The sequence below is a fragment of the Orycteropus afer genome, unplaced genomic scaffold, assembly GCF_000298275.1.
Source record: "Orycteropus afer afer isolate SDZICR_OR568_19922 unplaced genomic scaffold, OryAfe1.0 scaffold00033, whole genome shotgun sequence".
NCBI lineage: Eukaryota > Metazoa > Chordata > Mammalia > Tubulidentata > Orycteropodidae > Orycteropus > Orycteropus afer.
In genome coordinates, this window is record NW_006921620.1 from 15,140,889 (window position 1) to 15,158,459 (window position 17,571).

Below are 17,571 nucleotides of genomic sequence, written 5' to 3' on the forward strand. Positions count from 1 at the left end.
TGTGTATAATGGTTAAAACAGACTCTGGAATCAGACTGCCTGTTTGCTCCATCTCTTACTTGTTGCATCATTGTGGACTATATAATGGAGATAATAATAGTCTCTAACTTGAAATGTTGTAAGGGAGAGTAAATAAGATTATGAATGTAAAGTGTTATAAGTTATTAAGCACCTTTGTGCTATGCATGTGTCACATGCTCCACCTAGAAGAATAAAGCACAGGGCCTGCTTCTGGGTGCATGAGCTTGAAAAGGGTAAATTTAAGCTAAACAAAATAAGTATCTTACATAGCAAAATATAACTTTATAGAAGTTATCTAGTATTACAGGTTAAAAGAATAAGTAAGTTGATTTTTAAAGGCTTAGCCAAAAGCTTAGATTATTAAACCATCATCTATTACTAATGGAGAATATGATTTGGGAAATTGGGTTGGAAGGGGAAGATGAGAGTTGAAGGAGATTATCTCTGATTATCTCTGAGTTCTGAGGTTAAGATCAGAGGTAACTACCATGGAACCATCTCTCATGCCTCCATAAGAGAGGAATTACTTTGCTGAATAGACTTTTGGTATAGTAATTATTATGGTTTTAGGTGGCTTATTCTGTCATGTTGGGTTGGGTACGTGTTATTATGTGTTCAGATGTGTCTCCATAATTTTTTACTTTCTCTTGCATTCTCAAATGTCATCTGCTGATCCTCTTTATGATCTAAACTCAACCACTCTTGACATTGCAGACCTTCACTGACTGGTCAGATATCTGCCCTCTTCTTGTTCATTAATCCCTTGCCCTCAAGCCTCTGCTTAGTCTGTGACCCCTTTATTCTTCCCCAAATTGTCCTATAATCTTGCTGTTTGATAGGTATTCCGTTAAAACTACCAGTCTTTTCATTCAGAATGGTGGTCTAGCATCTGGCCTATTGCGGTAGCCAGTCCTACTATAGCCTCTAACAAAAGTAGGCTGTCCTGAGCCCCTGGTAATAGAATTGTTTACCTTTATATCAAGAAGATTGGTAAAGCACCAAAATGCACATGCAGTCTTTACCCAGGCTTCAAGGGGTTCATGCTTTGAAACCTAAAGCTTTTATGCAGTTGTCCCTAAAAAAAAAATCCAAAAACATGTCACCAGGGCCTATAGTGGTTCCATCTGTGCTAAATGTGTTCAGGACATGATCAAGTGTGCTTTCCTTATTGAGGAGCAGAAAATTGTGAAAATGTTGAAGGCACAAGCACAGTCAGAAAGCCAAATTTAAAAAATGAAACTTGTTACAAAACAAAACTACCAGCCTTTTATATCAAAAGCCCTATCGAGAAGTTTTCTTAATTCCAAATTAGTAAAATATTTTTTAAATTTGCCAGTTTTTTTTTTAAGATCTGTATTGATTTTGAAGTCACTTAAATTGGAAGAGATGAATGTGGATATAATAAAATTCTCAAAATTACCAGTGCTTTAGAAGATGTAAATATCCCTCCCACCTCATTTTTTTATTGAGGGCAACGAATATACTTTTCTCTCCCAATCTTGGGTAATCTTCTGAAAAAATGGCTTAGAAGAGAGAAAAATATATGCAGCTGCCTCTTTTTCTCTTTTTATGTAAAGTATTAGAATGCTTATTAGAGAAGAATTTAAAATATATGTTGTTGTTGTTATTATAGAACCAAAAATACAGAACAGCACAATAAACAATGTTAAGTCACTTACAAAATCACTATTCAACATAAATGCTATTAACATTGAGGTGAGTGTTTGTTTTTTGTAAAGCAAAATTGTGGTTACCCTACATAAACAGTTTTATATCCTACTTTGATATTTTTTAATTCGATGCTGCTAGCAGCAATTTTACATGCCATTTAAAATTATCCATGAACATTTTTTGACTGCGTATTACTCCATCTGAATTTTGTTGTGATTTGATAACAGGATATAAAGCTAAATGTTTAACATACAGATTGCTACTTTTCGTACTATAAATAATGCTGTAGTGAACATCTTTGTGGTAGATTATTTTCTGAATGTTTATTTCCTTAGGATAGATTTGTGTTTGTGTGTGTTTGTGGTTGTTGAGGATAAACAGCAGAATATACACCAATTTGACAGGTTCTACTTGTACAGTTCAGTGACATTGACTACATTCTTGCTGAAGGGGCAAGGAGGCGACATCTCTTGACCTCCTCTAACTACACAGAACCCCAGGATCCAGGTAAGGGTAGAGTGGAAATGTTTTGAACAGCTAAGGAAGACAAACTTGTCAGTCAGTTTGTTGTACGGTGGTGGCTTGTGTGTTGCTGTGAGGCTTGAGGCTGTGCCACTGGTGTGTCAAATGCCAGCAGGGTTACACATGGTGCACAGGTTTCATTGCAGCTTACAGACTGAGATAGACTAGGAAGAAGGAAGAGGCCATCCACTTCTCAAAGAATTGGTCAGGGAAAACCTTATGAATAGCAGAGAAACACTGTCTGATACATTATTGTGCAACTTTATGAATAGCCCTGAAACATTGTCAGATACAGTGCAGGAAGACCAGTCCCTTAGGTCAGCAGACACTCAGAATACGAGTGGAAAAGACCTGCATCATCAGAGTAGAACCAGCCTTAGTAGTATGGATAAACTAAAGCTTTCAGTACCTCCATTTGCTGACATGGCACAACTCAATTTGAGAAGAAACAACTGCAAACATCCATTAATAATTGGAACATGGAATGTATGAAGTATGAATTTAGGATAATTGGAAGTTGTTAAAAATGAAATGTTAAAAATGCATAAAGATTGATATCCTAGGCATCAGTGAGCTGAAGTGGACCAGTTTTGGCCATTTTAAATCAGACAACCATATGATCTACTATGCTGGGAATGACAGTCTGAAGAGGAATGGTGTGGCATTCATCTTCACAAAAGATGTTTCAAGATTTGTCCTAAAGTACAGTGCTGTCAGTGATAGGATAATATCCATATGCCTACAAGGAAGACCAGTTAATACTACGATTATTCAAATTTGCGCACCAACCACCAAAGCCAAACATGAAGAAATTGAAGATTTTTATCAACTTGTGCGATCTGAAATTGACCGAACATGTACGCAAGGTGTGTTAATTATCACTGGTGACTGGGATGCAAAAGTTGAAAACAAAGAAGAATTACTGGTAATTGGAAAATTTGGCCTTGGTGACAGAAATAACACTGAAGACTGCATGATAGAATTCTGCAAGACCAACGACTTATTCATTGCAAGTACCTTTTTCCAACAACACAAATGGTGGCTGTACACATGGACATCACCAGATGGAGTACACAGGAATCATATTGACTATATCTGTGGCAAGAGGTGATGGAAAACCTCATTATCTTTAGCCAAAACAAACCCAGGAGCTGATTGTGGAACAGACCATCAACTGCTTATATGCAAATGTAACTTGAAGACAGTTAAAACAAGTCCACGAGAGCCAAAACATGACCTTGAATATATCCCTCCTGAATTTAGAGACCATCTAAAGAATAGATTTTGATGCATTGAACATCAGTGACCAAAAAACCAGAAGAATTAGGGGAATATAAGAATATAAGAATCAAGAACTTTTGATGAAAGCAAGAGGTTATTAAAAAGATGAGAAAGGAAGAAAAAAACAAAATGGATGTCAGAAGACACTCTGAAAATTGCCCTTGGGTGGAGAGTAGCTAAAGCAAATGAAGAAATTACAAGATAAAAGAGCTAAACGGAAGATTTCAAAGAGCAGCTCAAGCAGACAAAGCCAGTTACTATAATGAAGTGTGCAAAGACCTGGAGTTAGAAAACCGAAAGGGAAAACACGCTTGGCATTTCTCAAGCTGAAAGAACTGAGGAAAAAATTTAAGCCTCATGTTGCAATATTAAAAGATTCTATGGGCAAAATATTGAATGATGCAGGAAGCATCAAAAGAAGATGGAAGGAATACACAGAGTCATTGTACCAAAAAGACCTTGTTGATGTCCATCCATTTCAGGAGGTGCCATATGGTCAAGAACCAATGGTATTAAAGGAAGAAGTTGAAGCTACACTAAAGAAACTGGAAAAGAACAAGGCACCAGGAATTGATGGAATACCCACTGAGATGTTTTCAACAAACATATGCCCACTGGAGGCACTCACTCAATTATGCCAAGAGATTTGGAAGACAGCTACCTGACCAACTGACTGGAAGAGATCCATATTTGTACCCATTCCAAAGAAAGATGATTCCACACAGTGTAGAAATTATCAAACAATATCATTAATATCACATGCAAGTAAAATCTTACTGAAGATAATTCAAAAATGGTTACAGCAGTATATTGACAGAGAACTTCCAGAAATGCAAGCTGGATTCAGAAGAAGACACGGAATGAAGGATATCATTGCCGATGCCAGATGGATCTTGTCTCAAAGCAAAGAATACCAAAAAGATGTTTACTTAACATTTTATTCACTATGCAAAAGCATTTGATTGTGTGGATCATATGGACCTATAAGCAGCATCATGATAAATGGAGAAAAGATTGAAGTTGTCATAAACTTCACATTGCTTGGTTCTACAATTGACACCAATGGAAGCAGCAGTCAGGACATCAGACGATGTATAGCACTGAGCAAATCAACTGCAAAGGACCTCTTTCAAGTGCTGAAGAGCAAAGATATATCCTTGCACCTGACACAAGCCATGGTATTTCAGTCTCCTCATATGCATGTGAGAGCTCGACAATGAATAAAGAAGACCGAAGAAAATTATGGGTAACATTGAGAAGAATGGGAATTCCAGAACACTTCATTGTACTCATGAGGAACCTGTACATAGACCAGGAGGCTGTCATTCTAACAGAACAAAGAGGACACTGCATGGTTTAAAATCAAGAAAGGAGTGCGTCAGGGTTGTATCCCTTCACCATACTCATTTAATCTATATGCTGAGCAAATAATCTGAGAAGCTGGACTATATGAAGAACATGGCGTCAGGATTGGAGGAAGAATCATTAACAACCTGCAATACGCTGATGACACAATTTTGCTTGCTGAAAGTGAGTCTGACTTGAACCACTTACTGATGAAGATTAAAGAATACAGTCTGCAGTATGGATTATGTATCACTATAAAGAAAACAAAAACCCTCACAACTGGACCTATAAGCAGCAACATGATAAATGGAGAAGAGATTGGAAGTTGTCAAAGACTTCACATTGCTTGGTTCTACAATCAGCACCAATGGAAGCAGCAGTCAGGACATCTAACGATGTATAGCACCGGGCAAATCGGCTGCAAAGGACCTCTTTCAAGCGCTGAAGAGCAAAGGTATCTCCTTGAGTACTAAGGTGCACCTGACACAAGCCATGGTATTTTCATTCTCCTCATATGCATGTGAGAGCTGGACAATGAATAAAGAAGACCAAAGAAGAGTTGATGCTTTGAGTTGTGGTGCTGGCAAAGAATGCTGAGAGTACCATGGACTGCTAAAAGATCTAACAAATATGTCCTGGAGGAAGTGCAGTTAGAATGCACTTGGAGGCGAGAATGGCCAAACTTTGTCTCACATACTTTGGTCATGTTTTCAGAAGGGACCGTTCCCTGGAGAAGGATGTCATGCTTGGTAAGGTGGATGGTTGACAAAGGACGGGAAGTCCCCTCAAAGATGGATTGACACAGTGGCTATGGCGATGGGCTCAAGAATAGCAGGGATCATTGAATTGGTGTGGGACTGAGCAGTGTTTCGTTCTGCTGTGCATAGGTTTGCTACGAGTTGGAAATGACTCAATGGCACCTAACAACTAACAACAACTTCACAAGAGGAAAACAGAATCACCACCAGCAGCTCAAGGCCTGTTCCTGTGAGGCCAGACATGCTGCCACTCTCCAGCCCTCTTACCACCAACCATCCCTCCCATGGCCCCCCACCGCCTATTTGCTAGGTTTGATAATTCGCTGTAGTGGCCACACAGAACTCACAGATTATGGGGTTGATTAGGAAAGCAGCAGGCTGCAATTCAAGTTCAGGATACAGTTCTTTGATCAGAATAGTCTCCCCTTTGCTGTGCCCTTAGACATACCTCTCTGGACCTTGGCCTTTTGGCCTGGCCTCTGCTTCTGTGGACCAGGTAAGCCTGAGTCTCTGTCCCATGCATCTTGGTTCCACTGCCACTCTCTCCCAGCTGGGCATCTCTTTCATCCAGCAGTAAGATTCCCCTTCTGCCTCTACACACACACACACACACACACACAAACTCACTGCAGTGGAGTCAATTCTGACTCATAGCGAGCCCTCCTTGGATTTCTGAGGAAGTATCTCTATGGCAGTAGATTGCCCAGTCTTCCTTCTGAGGAGTGGCTGGTGGGTTTGAACTTCCAGCTTTCTGGTTAGTAGTCAAATGCCTTAGGCACTATGCCATGAGCATGCCCCTCTGCTTCTAGGAGGTCTCATTTTAAACCTGGCAGAGTGGCAACACTAACCAATCCCAGCATCAGAGTTCTGCACACCTGAGGGCAAACTTTTCCAGATGATAACTTTGTGCTTCTCCAACAGAAAGACCCCAGGTGGATGCTTTAACAATCAGGACTTTAAAAGGAGCTACTCAGTTGCTCCCAGCAAATTCCACCACTCAGTTAATTGCCAGTCTCATTATAGGAAATTACTACCAGCTGCCCAACCAAGTTAACACATATTTGCATAGTCCCATCCACTGATGTGGTGGGAGTTACAAAGACTGTGACTAGAAAAGCCATACCATGCAACTCACTTCACCTCAGTTCTACTAGTTGTGCAACCATTCTTACCCTCCTTTTCTTTCTTTAGCATAAACTCACTGCCCCCTAAATTTCCTATCTAATCTTTCAAGTTAATGTTGTCAATTTGATCCCATATATGTAGATCTTAAAGAGGATAAGGCAGACATTCTTTATTAGTTAAGCTAAACTACTGTTTGGTTTTAATAAGGCTTTAGGGGTTATTTTTGGTTTAAGGTTTAAAGATTACCTCAGGGCAATAGTTTCAAGGGTTCATCCACTCTCAGTGGCTCCAGAAAATGTGGATTCCATGAGAATTTTAAATATTGTTCTGTGTATTTCTCCCCCACCCCCCACTTTGATCAGGATTTTTATGTAGACTCTTTGCTGAAAATGTTTAGTAATGGTAACCAGCACCATCCAGGCTCATGGCAGAGGAAGCTGTTGTTCATGGAGGCAATTAGCCACACATTCCTTTTCTTCCTCCTATTACTCTCCTTATTCTTTGCTCCGGGCAAGTAGAGACCAGTTGTCATGCCTTGATGGCTGCTCGAAAGCTTTTAAGACCCCAGGCACACTATAAGGAACTAGGAGGTAGAACAGAACTTCTAAATGCATTATTAGGCCAATTAACTGGGATGTCCCATGAAACCATAACCCTAAATTTCTAAACCAAGAAACCAAATCAATTGGTTTTACAAAGCAGCCTCAGAAGCTACTCTTTTTTTCTTTTGCTAGTGTTATAAATACAACTGTTACACAATTGTTAACTATTTCAAAAATTACTTAATGTCCTTCGTATTTTTTAATGATGTCTCTTATTGCTTCTGTATTGATTTTTATGAATGCTTCACTTAGTTACCACATTAATCTTTAGTTATTTCTTGCATAATCCTCAATGTTTGCCTTTTAAATTTAGCTATTGTACATGCTTTTTTAGAACCAGTATACATAAAACTAAATTCATCTGTCATGCTTTCCCCTTTCCTCTGTCTAGTTGACCACGCCTGAAATTGAAATCTTTTTTTTTAATCTTTGATACTCTCTTGCCTTCTTCTCCCATATCTAGTAAACCACTGAGTCCTATTGATTCCACCTCCCAAACTTTTTTTATCCATTCACTTTGGTCCATCCCTGTAGCTACTTATCTTCATGTTACAGCTACCTCTTACCAGATTTTCTACTACAGCCAACTTCCTGGTCTTTCTGCTTCCGATTCAGCTTATTTGCCAAATTGCAGTAAAGTTACCAATCTAGAAAGACAATCCTGTGATGGTACTTTTAGTCTCTCTGCTGTCTTCCCTTCCCAGATTCTTTAATGTGTTTTAAAAGACCTTTTATGGTTTAGCCTCTGCTCACCTCTCCAGCTTCAACCTTTACCACTTTCCTACTTAGATATTAGCCAAAATCTAATCTGCCTTTGCATATCCTGTTCCCTTCACCTCAGATGCTCTTGGCCATCATCCTCTTCTCTCCTGTTTACCCCCCACCCCTGACATTCTGACATCTTTCCCCTGGACTTTCAGAGCTCAGATTATACCTCCTCTAGGAAACCTTCCTTGACATTTTCCTTGGCTGATTAAATATTCTTCACTTAAACAAAGAAGTGCTTTTAACACATTGTTTTCTTCTTACCTGTTTGCCCTGTGTGTGTATTTTGATATGTGTGTGTGTGTATAATTGTCATCTTTTTAATCGGTATTCACGGAACTCAGATGTTCCATGAGCTATTACGTATTATATGGTCATATTTTAAAAACAACATATACTAAATCTTCTTGGAGATTCATAATATAAATTAATATGTTAAAGGCCCTGAGAAGTTCAGTCAGATATTCTGCTAGGCACTGGGTCTGTATGGTGGTATACATTTTTCTGATGGAATCTTACTCTACCTTCTTTATTTGGTATTGGTCATCACCCTTTCCTAAAATTCCTCCTTTGTCTCTTCTCTTGATTGTTCTGATAGCTCTCTGATGTTCCTTCTTTATCTTGCCAGCTTCCTTTTTCTCTGCCTACTACTTAAATGTTGGATGTTCCTTGGGTTCTTTCTTACTGCACTTTATACTCTCCAGATAATCTCAGCCACTTTGGTGGTTTCAAACTCAACATTTACTGCTGAGTGTTTAATCAGAGTTCAAGGACAATAGAAATATTTCAAATAAGAAGGCTGGCTCTTGGACACAAAACCTGAAGTACCTCAAGAGGAAGAAGAAGCTGCCAACTTCTACCACTAGACAGCCATGTTAAAAACTTAGAGGTCATTCTTGATTCTCTCCTACATTTATCAAGTTCTGCCAACTCCAGATCCTAAATACTTAACCATATCCATTTCTTCTTCTTCAATATCAGTGTCATTCCCGTTTCATGCCTTCATCATGTCTTGGCATATGTCAGTTCAAATAGCATACTTTAGCATGATTTCCTCCTCACTTTTATTCTCTATGAACTCACCAGAGTCAACTATTAAAAAAAATTCAGATTTGATTACACCCTTCTATTCTAGAAACCCCTCAGTGGTTTCCTATGTCTCTAGAATTAAGAAGAAAAATTTTTCAATAAAGCTTAGAGATTACAGGCTACTTCTTCTGTCTCCCCTCTCTTTCCTCCATGACTAGAACTTGATTCTGCAGCAACCTTAAACTGTCATGGCCCTTGTGACCTCATTTTTCATTCTTATTTTCTTCCATGTGACTACCCACACCACTTCATTTTCCTGTAACATTCTTTGCTTGCTTCCTAACCTATACATATCTTTTACTGCATTTACATATAAGCACATAATTATAAGCAGTTTTTCCATTGAGACTGTGAAACGTGAGGGTAGATAGTGTGTCATATTTTTGTAATCCGTGCACCTCAGGTATATGCCAAACCAAACTGCAGTGTAGTAAATTACTTTGTGTGGCTTTTCTACCCATAAGTCTTTGTAAACTCCAAGGTGGGATTTTCTATGAGCAAGTGAGGAGCTCCTGATTGCTGAAGGTGTCCACCTGGAATATTTCTGTTGGGAGAGGCACAAAACAATGTTCTGGGAGGTGCCCACTCTCTCTCAGGTGCTTAGAGTTCTGATGCTATAATTGGCTAGTTTGACCACCCTGCGGGCTCTAAAGGAGACCTCCCAGAGGCAGAACTCTCTCTGACTGCTGGTTGAGGAAGACGTGCTGCTGAAAGAGACACGGGCTCCTGAGACACGCGTTGCTGGGAAAGAGACGCAAGAGACATGCATTGCTGAGTGAGACACCAAGGGACCAGCACTGCTGGGAAAGAGACTGTGAGAGACTCTTGGCTGAGGGACGGTGGGCTGGAAAAGAGACTGAGCGTTCTTCCTGAACTTGAGTTGTAGCCTGGTGCTTCCCTAATAAACCTCATAAACTGTGAGTTCTGTGTGGCCACTGCAGCGAATTATCGAACCCAGGAGAGAGGTGGTGGGTGCTTTGGGAGGAACGGTTGGTGAAAGGGCTGGAGGGAGGCAGCATGTTTGGCCTTTCAGTAATAGGCCTTGGGTTACTGCTGATAATCCTGTCTTCCTCTTGTGAGATTAGAGGAGGTCAGAACATGTGGCCTCCTTGCCGTTTTTGCACTAACCAACTGGAAAAGGTCCATACCTCCTTGCCGTTTTTGCACAAACCAAGCTCACTGCTGTTGAGTCAGTTCTGACTCAGTGATCCCCTGTGGGTTTCTGAGGCGGTAAACCTTTATCGAAGTAGATTGCCCAGTCTTCTTTCTGTGAGTGGCTAATGGGTTTGAACCACCAACCTTCTGGTTAGCAGTCAAATGCCTTAGGCACTACACCACTAGAGCTCCTTCTTCAGGTACATAGTAGGAATTTTTTAATATTTGTTGAATGACTGAGACCATTCACAGATTGATTTCAAACCATGGTCCTTCAACTCATGTTGTCCCCTCCACCTTTTGTCTCTAGTTTCTGAACTCAAGTTTCAAGTTTTTGTTGCAGATTCTACCATGGGGCTTTACAGGTACATAAACTGCAAGGCAGTAGAAGCATCTGTTATTTTAAATGATGATGATGATGATGCATTACAGTGGTGTGAAAAATGGTACAGCGTTATTTTTAGTGTGTAGAGAAATTCAAATGCTTAATACTTTCATGTAAAGTGTTGACTATACTATAAAACTTAAGTATGGCATTATAACGTGTATACATCTTTGTGCAAATCCTGATACACATATCTTAAAGGTTTTGCTTTTTTTTTTTTTAAAGTTGATTGAGGAGGTCAAACAGCAGTAATTTAGACTTCTAGCTAGAAAATCTTACCTGTCATTAGACAAACTCGTTAGTAAAGATTGAGTTCATGTTATATAGGTCATTTGCTTTTCCATCCATTTAATATTGTCTTTAAAAATATAAAATTCAACAGATTGAAGTAATTCTTAACACAGCTTAAGCAGCAGTATAAACTTAATTTTATATTTTCTTTCTTGTGTATATCTGATCCTGTTTCTTACATGCTGCTCTGGGGTTTGTTGAGCCATGGTGATGCTTGTTATGCTTCTTACCACATGTTACTGTGATTTGGGGTTAGTTTAGTGGGTTTCTGACTACTAATTTCTGTCTAATTTTGCCCTCCTTTAATCCATCTGTTGCATCTTTGCCAGCATGACCTTTCTTAAAGCTTTCATCTGATCATGTAAGTCTTAATTAATATCCTTTAGTGGCTCCCCATTGCCTTCAGAATTAAGTGTAGATTCCTTAGCATGAAAGTTAGTCCTTGTGTACCTCTCATCAGTTTCTTGATACTCTCCAAAATGCAGTCCCTGCTCTATTTACATTCAGCTACGTATGAGACCCACAGTGCCTCATATTCTCACACTTTGGAACCTTTGTGCAGACTGCTGCTTTGGCCTGAGCTGTATTCATGCCTTCCCTCATCCCCTCCTCACTCCCTTACCTCTGCCTGTTATATCCTTTAAGCCTTTGGAAATCTTCCTTGATGTTCCCATTCCTACCCTGGACTCTGTGTTTCCATTGCACAATACTACTTTAATTAATTAGTTTACTTATTTTTTTTTTTGTCCCTGTCACTTAATCATCAGCTCCTTGAGGAAAGAGACAGTGACTATCCAGATGTTTGACATTGTATTCAAATATATATGTTTTAAATAAATATTTGTTGACTATTGCCATCATTGTTAGTCATACTGGAATGCAGTTACTGGTTTATTAACTTTTAAAAATCTGTTTTTTGTAGCCTCAAGGAATTGGCTCTCCCAGTGTTTATCATGCGGTTATTGTCATCTTTTTGGAGTTTTTTGCTTGGGGATTATTGACAGCACCCACGTTGGTGGTAAGTAATTTTTTTTCCTTCAGTCTTAGAGGAAAAATGTGGCCCCTTTTTTCCTATGATTATTTCTCCTACCAATATTGTCAACCCTCCAGTGCACTCCGTATTGCTTTAGTTGTCTTTCCAAACTTTCCCTCTGTCTTACTTTTTTGGGGTGGGAGTGTGAATCTTCTAGTGAACACTGAGCATGTTTAGCCAAAAGCTTAATAACCACCCTGTTTGGGTAGAATGAAAGGGACTTCTGTATGAGTGATAGATTTAGGAAAGATGATACGTATGGCTCTGAATCTCACTCAGCATAATTATTGCATTTATGTAATTGTGTCTTCTAATCAATTGCTGTTGAGTCAATTCCAACTCATGGTGACGTTGTATGTATCAGAGTAGAACTACTCCATATAGTTTTCAAGGTTATGACCTTTCAGAAGTTTATCACCAGGCCTTTCTTCTCATGTGCCTCTGGGTGAGTCAGTACTGCCAGCCTTTATTAGCATATGAGTACTTAACCATTTGTGCTACCCAGGAACACTGTTTTCAGAGTACAAGATTATTTTATTTTAGGCTAAGAATCCTAAAAAATAATCATCTAGTATCTTCTTAGTTATGATTGAATTGATTCCAACTCATGATGACTCCACGTTGGATAAATAATACAGCAAAAGATACTTCCTTATACTTTCATAAGCTTGCTCGTTGTTACACAGAAAGATTTTTTTTTTCCTGTAATTTTGTTTTATTATTATTTATTTTTTAAGAGCTTGTTTTACATTCAACATAACGCGTACATTTAGTTTCATTCCCCATTCACCATGTCCAACCCTAAGCCAGTCTCCTCTCCTCCCTACCCTGTAACCCTCCCTCTGTGCCCCTCATATTTATGCACTCCTGTTTGTCCTGCATTTCCTCAATTTGAACGTTGGTCCTCTGGTGCCCCGTGGGCTATTGCTCTATTACCATAGAGTATGTGGGTGCATCATCTTGGGATGAGTGGTCTGCGTGTACATCTTGTTAACTATTGGGCTGAAAGCTAGCCCCTGGGAGGGGTGTGTTTTATTCCAGGCGTAGAATGTATTCTAGGGCCATAGTATTGGGGGTCTCACCAGATTTCATCTGACCAGTAATTCTGGTCATTGTTGTGTTTTTGCATTTTGTTCCATGTTTTTCCTCCTACTCTATCCAGGATCTCCAGATTTGATATTTTCCTGAGTGGTTGGCATTGGCAGCTGGGCGCCATCTAGTTCTTCTGGTTTCGAGGGCCTTCGTGTCCTAGGGCTAATTGCTTCTAAACGACCTTGTTTTTTTTTTTTGCACTCTTCTTCGCTTCTGACGCTAGGAGACTGTTAGCTGTGTCTTAGATGGCCGCTTGAAAGCTTTTAAGACCCCAGTCGCTACTCACCAATGTAGGATGTGGAACAAGGAGTTGATGTATTTTGTTGTGCCAACTGAATCTGGTGCCCGCCAGTACCATGGTCCTGAGACAGTAGATCTATTGGATTTCTCTCCCATAGTGTCTGGTTGTGTGTAAGGGATTACTCTGTGTGTATCTTCTATTGTTTCTGTAAGGACTGCAAGTATTTTGTATCACTGGTGCCTATGCAGAAAGTTTTTTATAAAAAAATTTTTCTTTGAAAAAATTAGTTGATCATATAAGTAGATTGAACTAGTCTAATTAAGAAAATTTATGTTCCATATTTCTTAGCATATTATTACAATTAACATAATCATTACTGTAGCTATATAAAACATTTATCAGTTAATTTCAATTATATAAGGCATATTCATGAGTACTGCTATAACAGGACTCAAAGGAAAAGAAAAGCCTCTAATAAACATATTTCTATTTGTAATAATTCATGCTTTGATAACATATTATACAAAACATTATTCCACCTCCTACTTGGCGAGTAGTGACTAGGATCTTAAAAACTAGCAAGCTGCCATCAGATGCAGCAATGGGTCTCTCCTCGTCCAGAGCAAAGAAGAATGAAGAAAACCAAAATTCATGGAAACAGTTAGTCCTAGCAACTGGTACACCATCCGATCTGTAGCCTATACAACTGTGAGACCAGAAGAACTAGATGGTGCCTGGCTACCACTGTCATCCACTTGGAAGGGGATCTGTGTAGGAGATCCTTGATAGAGAGGGAGAACAATGTGGAACAAAACTCAGAATCATTTGGAGGAAAAAAATAAGGGGGGGGGACCAGGTTTGCTGGTCCAGTAGAGCCTGGTGGAACCATTGAGACTATGGCCCCTAGCAGCCCTTCAGATCTGGAATTGAACCTACACCTGTGGTTTCCAGCCAAACAAAATACAGGCATGTGAGTTGAACATTTAGCTCAGGGAGATACACTCCTTGGAGAGAACAATCATGGGATAAAGAAGGGCTGCTTATGCACAGGCAGACAGCTCAGGGGGCGGAGTGCATGGAGGGATGGACACAGGGAAGAAGTAACTATGGGAAGGAAGTGGGAGGGGAGCTGTTGCATTGTAGTAAACTGTGGTCAGTGTCATGAGACAAAGTATATGTGAACTTCTGTATGGAAAGTGAATTTGCTCTGTAAACCTTCACCCAAATCACAGTAAAAAATAAAATAATTCATGCTTTGAAGTTAAGTTGTCCCATGAATAACTGACGTATAATTTTAGAATTCTGACTTGACTATGTTTTGCTTGAGGTCCTTTTCTTTTTAAGAACATTTATAATCCTATAATGGGTCATGAGGTCTATATAAATAGATTTTCAAAATAATTGAAATTTGGCCTTTTAAAATACAGCAATTTAAATAATTTCTGATAAAAATTTTTCAAATTAAATTTATATATTTCTTTATAATGCAAGAATATTAAATTCAAAGTATTTTAGATGATGGAAATTCATTGTTATGATATATGTAACTTCATTATATTGTAGTGATTGATGTCAGCAGCTCTGAAGGTGTTCTACTAGCCATGTGGTCTCACACATTTACATTATCTTTCCTAATGTTCCAGTGTGTTTGTTTATAATCTATTACCAATTGAGCATGTAAATCTGTCTGGTAGATTACTTTTATTAGGTGCTTGAGCTTTTTAATAGTAAACTGCCAATGAATATTTATATTTTGATGTGCCCAAGTACAGTTTTAAGCATTTAAATTACATTTTTAATCCTTACACCCACCATATTATCAGTGATGAGGAAACTGAGGTTGAGAAAAGATAAGCAATTTACTTGCTAATATGATAGTAAATTGCAAATTTGAGTGCTAGTACACATAGGCCTTCTTGATTCTTAATACTCAGTCTTTTGGGAAAGTGGGACTAGTGGTTCATACCATGTTTTAGATAGTCAAGAGTTTCTGGCAGCCCAGTATTGGCAGCTAAGTAACTGCTACCAAGTGGATCCTGACTCATAATGACTCTATAGGACAGGGTGGACTTGCCCCATAGGGTTTCCAAGGCTATAAATCTGTGTAGAAGCAGACTGCCTCATCTTTCTCCTGTGGAGCGGCTAGTGAGTTTGAACCACTGACCTTTTTTAGTTAGCAGCTGGATACTTCAACTACCTGAGCTGCTTATTAGCTAAGTAAAAACAAAACAAAACAAACTCAGTGTCGTAGAGTTGATTCAACTCATAGTGACCCCTCCTTGGGTTTCCGAGGTGGTGTATCATGACGGAAATAGATCACCCAATCTTCCTTCCAAGGAGTGGCTGGTGGGTTTGAACTGCCAGCCTTCTGGTTAGCAGTCAGATGGAGGATTAAAATGTGGTTAAGGCTAATTTTTCATAAAAATGGAAAACTAACTGTGCTTAGTGTATTCTTAATTATTTTTGTTAATTAAGAAAAAGAATAGTACCTTTGATTGGTTTTACTTTTTAAAATCCTGAATTGAATTTGAGTTAGGAATATGAAAGGTGCTAATTTAGGATACTTAAAGTTTTTTTTTGTCTTGCCAGCATGGCTGCATTTTGAATGGTTGCTATAACAGCAATTATTTGATTTCAATAAGACTGTTTTTCATGATTATAACAGTTAGTTTCTGTGATTGTTCTTTATACTTGAATTTTAAATGTCAAAATGATGAGTTAGGATCACTAGAGATAGTTGTCTATAATGTTATCATATTCACAATTCTTTACCTTTTTCATATTTTGATTATATATTTAAAGTTTTACTTGTTGTTGAAAATTACACAGCAAAGCATACACCATTTCAATGCTTTCTACATGTTGAATTTAGTGACATTGACTACATTCTTTGAGTTGTGTAATCATTCTCCCCCTCTTTTTCTGAGGTATTCTTCCACCATTAACATAAACTCACTGCCCCCTAAAGTTTATATCTGTTTTTTCTAGTTGTGGTTGTGCATTTGATCCCACATAGGTAGTTCTTAAAAGAGCATCATGCTCAAAGCAGACATATTTTTACTAGTTAAGCTATAAACTATTGTTTGGTTTTAAGAAGACTTCAGGGGATATTTTTAGTGTAAGTTTTAAAGATTGTTTCAGAGCAGTAGTCTCAGGAACTCATCCAGCTTCCATGCTCTAGGAAGTCTAGAGTCCATGAGTATTTGATTATACTTTTAAAATCAAGTGTCTAAGAAAAAAATTTAAAAATTAATACTCATTTTTATTTAAAATTTTTTTTCTCATTTGTAATGTATGTGTTTTTAAATAATTGTAGTTTTTATGCATTTCCTCCCCACATTCCTTTTTTTTTTTCCGCCTTAATTTATGTGATGAGAAATACCTGGGGTGAGGTAGTATAGCAGAGACTTGTATAAAACAAGGATTAGGTTGTTAAGATATTAATTAAATTAAAGTGTGCCTAGGTGCTGAGGTTTACCATAGTCCAGGTACTTTGGCCTTTGGGCATTGAGCAGCAATGATCTTTCAAATACCACTTAGGAAAATTTTGAACATGGGCATGTGTGTAAATCATTGTAGACATTACACTAAGTAAGGGACACAGTGAATATCCTACCTTTTTCTCTAAATGCGTAGTGTAAGGATTAGCATGAATCCAGTTTCATGTGTCCAAATATAGGGATAGATCCAGCTCTCACTTTCCCACTTTTCCATCTTATTACCAACCACCTAGATAGCATTCACTCTCCAACCCTAGCAACCTGGAGCTAGATTAGAGCTCAAAAGTTAGAACAGGAGCTGTCCTTTGGATCAGCAGCCCATTCAGCCCTTCTCTACCCTAGACACCCAGAGCTAGGTCAGACCTTACAATTTGGGACACCTTTTTTCATACGGCCAAATAGGTAGACTCCAACCTCTTCTGACTCTCACTGCTCCTGTGAGTTCATTAATTCACTGGAACGACTCACAGAATCTTACAGAGTATACCATACTTGTGGCTACAGGTTTATTACGCCCAAAAAGGATACAAATGAAGAGACATGTAGGGTAAGGTCTGGGAGGGGTCCCAGCAGGAAGCTTCTGTGTCCCAAAGAAGGACGTGCTGTCCTTACCCATGCATGGTCAACCAAGAAGCTTATCTCAGCTTCAGGGTTCATATGGGCCTCCCCTCATGGTCATGCTAGATTACATCA

General features: G+C 38.8%; 1 protein-coding gene across 1 annotated transcript in view; it reads left to right on the forward strand.

Moving 5' to 3' along the window:
• The window catches only part of MFSD14A (major facilitator superfamily domain containing 14A), an 82,193-nt gene that overhangs the window by 12,818 nt on the left and 51,804 nt on the right, over window positions 1-17,571 (forward strand). The window contains exon 2 of the mRNA XM_007936097.1: window positions 11,935-12,030. Coding sequence (XP_007934288.1) covers window positions 11,935-12,030 — 96 coding nt within the window. The remainder of the gene's footprint in view (window positions 1-11,934; window positions 12,031-17,571) is intronic.